At 61.0% G+C, this 7,473-nt stretch overlaps 1 protein-coding gene across 1 annotated transcript; it reads left to right on the top strand.

The window, feature by feature from the left end:
• The first annotated feature begins 253 nt into the window (after positions 1 to 253).
• On the top strand, positions 254 to 7,428 carry KIRREL1 (kirre like nephrin family adhesion molecule 1). Its single transcript, XM_042894862.1, has 14 exons — positions 254 to 1,174; positions 1,628 to 1,777; positions 2,743 to 2,900; positions 2,979 to 3,129; positions 3,699 to 3,804; positions 3,884 to 4,032; positions 4,104 to 4,231; positions 4,312 to 4,438; positions 4,526 to 4,626; positions 4,704 to 4,902; positions 4,979 to 5,086; positions 5,175 to 5,314; positions 5,408 to 5,485; positions 5,782 to 7,428. Exons 1-14 carry the CDS (start codon positions 868 to 870, stop codon positions 6,250 to 6,252), a joined length of 2,373 nt encoding a protein of 790 aa, XP_042750796.1. The 5' UTR covers positions 254 to 867; the 3' UTR covers positions 6,253 to 7,428.
• The last annotated feature ends 45 nt before the right edge of the window (positions 7,429 to 7,473 follow it).

Below are 7,473 nucleotides of genomic sequence, written 5' to 3' on the forward strand. Positions count from 1 at the left end.
CCCCGCATCGCCCCGCTGCAGACTAAACAGCCGTGGGGATGGGGACGGGGGGCAGGGTGGTGGTGCTGTCCTTCCATGTCACCCCGTGGTGCCCAAGCCGATGCGTCTCTGCTGCCTGTCTGTCTGCCTGTGCCCCCCACCCCCACCCCGCGCTGCTCCCTCCTTCCCCCACCTCTCATCCTCCCCCGCGCCCACCTCTCCAGGCACCTTCCTCTTTGATCTCCGCTCTGCTTCTCATCCCCCCCAGCTTCAGCCCTCCCCCCTCGCCTTTCCCATTCTCCTTCCCTTTATCTCCCTCCTGCCTCCTGTCCCTGCTCCTGCTCCTCTCCAAAAACGCTGTCACGGGGTGGGGGTGGGCACCAAGCAGGGACATCCGAGGGTCTCCAGGTCCCTTTTCCACGCCTGGGGTACCCCTTCCCCTGGTGCTGGGGTAGCACATCCTGGAAGCTTTGGGGTGCCTCATCCTGGGGTTTTGGGGATGCTGTGCTGTGCCGTGTTATGTCATTCCATGCTGTGCCGTGCCGGGTCTGATGGGGCTGTGCAGACAGAGGCAGGGCCAGGGACTTAGCAGCTCCGTTATCTGCTGCTCGCTCATCCCCAGAAGGGATTTCTGCCTCCCCCTCTCCCACTCCACAGCGGAAATCATTTGAATATTTTAGCAGGAGGCTTACGAGGGAGAAGGCGAGCGTGGGGGAGAGGTGCTCCCCTGCCACCCTGGGGGGGCGAGATGTCCCTTGTCCCACTGAGCAAAGCAGAGAATGAGGTTTCCTGGTCCCCAAGCCAACCTCCTGCACACAGCCACTGCTGTGTGACACAGCTGTGACACAGAGCCACACGCATGTGACACAGTGCAACACACACACACACATGCACCCCACGGTCGATGCTCACGTGATGGCCAATACACCACAGGGACAGGGGCTGAGGACAGCTCTGGGGACACCAATGCCACCATCGCAACGGAGCACTGGGCAGCGTGTGGCACATCCCCAGGTTGTCCCCAATCCCCATTCTCTGTCCCCAGCGGCACAGACACGGTTTGTGGAAGAGCCCGAGGACCAGACCGTGGTGGCTGGGCAGAGGATTGTGCTGTCCTGCGTGGTGCTCAACTACTCTGGGATCGTGCAATGGACCAAGGATGGGCTGGCATTGGGCATGGGGCAGGGCCTCAAAGGTAGGTGGGGAGAGGCTGGGTCTGGGGATGGCACTGCACAAGGGCCCTCTTGGCATTGGGGATCCTGCAGATCCTGGAAAGAGGAAGGTGCCTGCAGATTCTGCAGATCCTCAATCCTCCGTGCCCCAGGATCCCTGTGTGGCTGGGGGTCCTGAATATACTGGGGTCCTTAATATATTGGGGTCCTGCTGATCCTGGGGGTCTGCTTGCATTGGAATTTTGCACAGATGGGGGTTGGCATCCTGCAAGCAGTGGGGTCCCTGCACACTGAGGACCCCTCATGCCCTGCATATGCCACACAAGCTGGACCCACATTGCCTGCCCATGCCCCACGTGGCACCGATCGAGCCCCAGCCCTGGGGAGTTTGGGTTGAAAGCAGGGCACGGAGGACAAACAGCACCCTGCAGCAAGGGATCTCTGTCCCCTCGGTGCCAACCCTGCTGTCCCCACAGCCTGGCCACGTTACCGCATCGTGGGCACGGCCGATTCAGGACAGTACAACCTGGAGATCAGCGACGCTGAGCTCTCTGACGACGCCGTCTATGAATGCCAGGCAACCGAGGCTGCGCTGCGCTCACGCCGGGCCAAACTCACCGTGCTCAGTAAGAAGCAAACCCCCCAACCCTCCCTGATCCCCTGGGTCCTCCCACCCCCCCCCCCCAAACCCCCCAGGCAGGCGCGGGAATGCTGCTGCCGCCGCCGCCGCCGCCGCTGCCGTGCTGCTCCCTCCTCTCCCTCCCACAGCCTGGCTCTGCCATTATCTTTAATGCCTTAATCTATATTCACGCCGTGGCTGAGTTACGGGACCTACGAGTGCAGTAACTTTGATTTCCCTGACTTTTGTATCTTGTTAAAAAAAAAAAAAAAAAAAAAAAAAAAAAGGAGAAGATAAGATGCCGGAGCCGCAGCGGAAATGTTGCATGAATGGGGTTTTGGGGTGGATTTCTTGCTTTTCTTATTTTATTTTTTTTTTCTTTCTTCCCCTGGCATTGAAATTCCCATTAGAAAGGAGGGTGATAAAAGGCAAGCAAGCAGGAGATGTGGCTGGGCTACTGAGCAGCACACTCTGCCCATCCCACAGCCCCCATGCAGGGACCCCCTGGCACAAAAGGTGCCCACCTTCAACCCTCCTGAGCTCAGGGGGTTCCCCTGCATCCCCTCCCCAAGACTGAGGCCAAGATGGGGAAGAGCTGGAGGGTTCCAGGTGGGGGTACACAGATAGGGGGGCCCAGGTATGGGGTCTTAACTGGGGGCCCCCATCACCACAGCTGCTACTCCTCCCATTGCTGCCCATCCTATAGCCACACAGCTCCACCAGACACCCAGTTCCTATTTGCATCATTGCAGCCAGCTCCCCATGGTTGTTTGCAAACAGTCAGGCCCTTTCAAGCGCATCCATCACTGCAAGCACGGTACAAACCCACTCCCCCCAAGCTCCCCAGTTCCCTTTTTGGCACCCTCGCTTTTCCCCAGGAGCCAACCCTAAGAAAGAAGGGTTTCCAATCCCCACCCCGTGGGAAGGTCTCCGATGTCCCTGCCTGCATCTCATCCCCTGTCCCTTCTGCAGTCCCCCCCGAGGACCCCACCATCGACGGAGCCCCCGAGATCCTGCTGCGTGCAGGGACCCCCTACAACCTGACGTGCCGGGCACGCAGCGCCAAACCCGCTGCCACCATCATCTGGTACCGCGATGGGCTGCAGCAGGACGGAGCCGTCACCACCACGGTACTGCCAGCCCCTCGGCCCCACTGCATCCCCACATGGAGCTGGAGCTGATTGGGATTGTCCCCTTGTCACTGACAGGAGGTGCTGGCTGATGGCAAGAGGGAGACGACCACCAGCCTGCTGGCCATCAACCCCACCGACCTGGACATCGGACGCGTCTTCTCCTGCCGCAGCACCAACGATGCCATCCCTGCTGGGAAGGAAACCTTTGTCAAGCTCAACGTGCATCGTGAGTCTGCCGCGGGCACGGAGGGGATGAGGCCGGGTGGTTACGCGGGTGGCACTGGGGCAGAGCTAAGAGCTGTTGTGGGGTATCATGGGGATCCCAGCCCCGTGGTGGGGATGCTCACCGCGCTGCAGGCGGGGCTGGGCAGGCACTGCATGGTGAACAACGACCTCCAGTGGAGGCTGTGGGAAGGTACTGCCCAGCCGAGCCAGTGTGCTGGGGATGCAGGGTGCTGACATCTATGTAGGGCTGGGTACCCAAATGTATGGGAGATAATGGGTACCCAGTTATGACTTGGGGATGCTGGGTGCCTACATAAATCGGGGATGCTGAATGACTGCATCTAGAAGGGATGCTGGACACCCAGATCTAGCATGGATGATGGGTAAACACATCAGACAGGGATGCTGGACGCCTGTCTGGGCAGGGTTGCTGTGTACATGGCAGTTTTGGGGCTCTCCCTTCCCACTGTGCCATGCAGTGTTGGGCTGGGGGATTCTCCCCTTGCTCCTTCCCTCTGCCATGCTGAGCCCTCTTCAGCTCTCACAGTGGCTGCGCCCACCTTCCTGCAGATCCCCCGACTGTCACCCTGTCCATCCAGCCGCAGACAGTGCAGGAGGGCGAGCGGGTTGTGTTCACCTGCATGGCCACCGCCAACCCTGAGATCAAAGGCTACAGGTGAGGGCAAACCTGCAGGGGCTCACCCCGACCTCCAGGTGAGGTTGGAGGCTCCTGACCACATTCTGCCCCCCCTCAGGTGGGCCAAGGGGGGAGTGATCATTGAGGATGCCAAGGAGAACAGGTACGACACGCAGGTGGACTACACCTTCTTCACTGAGCCCGTCTCCTGTGAGGTGCACAACGACATTGGCAGCACCAACGTCAGCACGCTGGTGGATGTGCACTGTGAGTGAAGCAGCCCCCTCTGACCCCCCTGGATGTCGCCCACCCTCCCCTCACCCTCTGTCTCTCCCCAGTTGCCCCTCGCATCATGGTGGCCCCCAAACCCACCGTCACTGACATCGGCTCCGATGTGACGCTGACCTGCATGTGGTCCGGCAACCCCCCGCTGACCCTCACCTGGACCAAGAAGGAGTCCAACATGGTAGGGCCGAGCCAGGGGGGGGCTCGAAGAGGGGCCATGCCCCCTTCTAGCCCCTGTGACCCCCACATGTTCCCACCCAGGTGCTGAGCAACAGCAACCAGCTGTACCTGAAGTCGGTGACACAGGCGGATGCAGGGCAGTACATCTGCAAAGCCATCGTGCCCCGCATTGGCGTGGGCGAGCGTGAGGTCACTCTCTATGTCAATGGTGAGCAGGCAGCACAGAGCCTTGTGCCACCCAGTGTCTTCTCGGTGCCTCTAGGTCTCAGCAAGACCCCCCTTGTGCCTCCCACAGGGCCCCCCATCATCTCCAGTGAGGTGGTGCAGTACGCAGCACGCGGAGACCGTGGCAAAGTGGAGTGCTTCATTGGCAGCACGCCACCCCCAGACCGCATCGTGAGTGGCGCCTTGGGGGCACACGGGGCATAGGGGACATCCCCTGGGGTGGCACTGATGGCAGCCTCCCCTGCCAGGCCTGGGCTTGGAAGGAGAACATTTTGGAGGCAGGGACGCTGGAGCGCTACACGGTGGAGAGGACCACGATGGGCAGCGGGGTGCTGTCCACCCTCACCATCAACAATGTGATGGAGGCCGACTTCCAGACCCATTACAACTGCACCGCCTGGAACAGCTTCGGACCAGGCACCGCCATCATCCAGCTGGAGGAGAAAGGTCCCCGCACCATCGCCAGCACCCACCTCTAATCCCCAGTGCCCCAGCTAACCACCCATCTCCTCATCCCCTGCAGAGGTCCTGCCTGTGGGCATCATCGCCGGGGCCACCATTGGGGCCAGCATCCTCGTCATCAGCTTCCTCGTGGCACTCGCCTGCTTCCTCTACCGGCGTCGGAAAGGAAGTGAGTGGGGTTGGGGGGTTGCAGATGTGGATGGGGCTGCAGATGGGGGCAGGGATGTTGTCCGTGCTGAGACCACTGCTGTCCCTAGGTCGGAAGGATGTCACCCTGCGCAAGCTGGACATCAAGGTGGAGACGGTGAACAGGGAACCGCTGACATTGCATGCTGACAGGGAGGAGGATACAGCCAGCGTCTCCACTGCCACCCGTGTCATGAAGGCCATCTACTCGGTAAGGGATGGCTCACCCCAGGGTCGTCGTGCTGGGAGCACAGCTGGTGGCACTGGGGAGGAAACAGCCCGTCTCTCTCTGTTTCTCCTGCAGTCGTTCAAGGATGACGTGGACTTGAAGCAGGACCTGCGCTGTGACACCATCGACACCCGCGAGGAGTACGAGCTGAAGGTCTGGGCTTGGATGTGGGAGCGAGGGATGGAGCTGGAATGGGGTGGGATGAGGATAGGGTGGGATGGGATGGGGATGGGATGGGTATGGAATGAGATAGAGCTGTGGGCAAGGACAGAGACGTCTTGGAGATGGGGAACAAGGACAGGGAAGCGGATGGAAACATGGATGGGATGGGGAAGAGGAAAGCTCTGTCTTGTGCTGGCTGTGTGCAGGATGCTCGGAGGAGGGCAGGGCCCAGCTCCTCACCCTTCCCAGCCCAGCTGTGCACATCACCCCCCCTCCCTTTCCCACAGGACCCAACCAATGGCTACTACAACGTTCGTGCCCATGAGGACCGCCCGGCCTCCCGCACTGTGCTCTATGCTGATTACCGTGCTCCAGGACCGGCCCGTTACGACGCACGCCCGCCCTCACGCCTGTCCCACTCCAGTGGCTACGCACAGCTCAACACCTACAGCCGTGGCCCTGCATCTGAGTACAGCGCAGAGGCAGCAGCGAGCACTGGGGCCCCTCCAGGCACAGCAGGTGGTGAAACAGCCAGCCAGCTCTCCTATGAGAACTACGGGGGGCACGCTGCCTTCCCAGCCGGCGGTGGCTACGGGGGGTACCGGCTGGGCTACGGGCAGCCCACCAGCCTGGAGAGGGCACCCTACGATGCCTACGACCCCATGGGCAAATACGCCAGTGCCACCCGCTTCTCCTACACCTCCCAGCACTCGGACTACGGGCAGCGCTTCCAGCAGCGGATGCAGACACACGTTTAGGGTGGGCGGAGGGTGGTGGGTGATGGGGTCTTGGTGACCGTCCCCTGATATTCAGGGGCACATCATGACCCCCTCACTCCACTCCTGCTTGTGCTGGGTCCCTTCTCTTCGAGCTTCCACTCCCCACTGGGATATTGGTCGTCTTTGCGGTACCTTCCCAAAGGAATCTGGGGTGTCCTCCTCTGCTGGACCCCCCAGACTCCTCCCTGCCTCAGCTGGGGGGACCCTGGAGCCCTCCAAATGGGGGCATGGCCCCACCAGCACCGCCCGTCGTATGGCACATGGGAGATGCTCTGTGTGCATATACATCAGTATGCACACAGAGGTGCTGTGCCTGGCTTCTGTTTTCTCCCTAAAACGCCCCATCCCAACCTGTTGCCATTCCCTGTGCCTTGACTCTGGGGACACCCCATGCTCAGGGTTGGCTCCCTTCCGTCCATCTGTCCGTCCATCTCGGTACAGCGAGCTCAGCGGAGCCCCCATACGCACAGCCACAGCCATGGGACGGGAGCCCTCTGTGAATGTATATACAGGTGTATTGGAGAGCAGGGCTGGGCTCACCCCTGGAGAGGGGTTTTTGGTCCCCAGATGGGCACTGGGGTCAGCGGGGACCTCGATTCTACTCAGAGCAAGGATTGAGGCTGCAGATGAGTGTGGTGGTAACAATATGAGTGTGGAGGCACAGTGCTGGGATGGGGGTGCATCCCTGTGAACCCTTGCGATTAGGTACGAAGCTCCCTCACCACATGCCTGGCTCTGGCAAAGGGAGGGGGCGAGCTCGGTGGCCCCTGTCCTGCAGAACTTCCATCTCCTCCTCCTCCTCCTCCTTCTCCTTCTTCTCCTCCTCCTCGCTGCCCCGTGGCACGCAGGTACGATATGGCCGCAGGACGGTTTGGGAAGGGGCACGGCTGGGGGTCCCCTACCCCTCCTGTCCCCACTGGGTTTAACCATGACCCCAAAGGTACTGTCAGGACGGTGCTGAGCCCAACCCAGCCTGAGCCCCCACCCCGGCTGGACCACGTGCCATTTCTCGCAATGGTGCCTGATGTAACCCTGGCTGTCGCCCCAAATGCTGCACCCCACTATAGCAATAGCACCCCGGCAGCATCCCACCCCGAAGCCAAGCTGAAGCTTTAAACACTCCCCAGGGTGGGGGAGTGGGAACAGGACTCCCCCCCCCCCTTCCTATGAGACGTGAAGATCGGAAGAGCGTCTCATAGG

Source organism: Lagopus leucura, unplaced genomic scaffold (genome assembly GCF_019238085.1).
Source record: "Lagopus leucura isolate 7727_CA_CO unplaced genomic scaffold, USGS_WTPT01 236-3_obj-0_obj, whole genome shotgun sequence".
Lineage (NCBI taxonomy): Eukaryota > Metazoa > Chordata > Aves > Galliformes > Phasianidae > Lagopus > Lagopus leucura.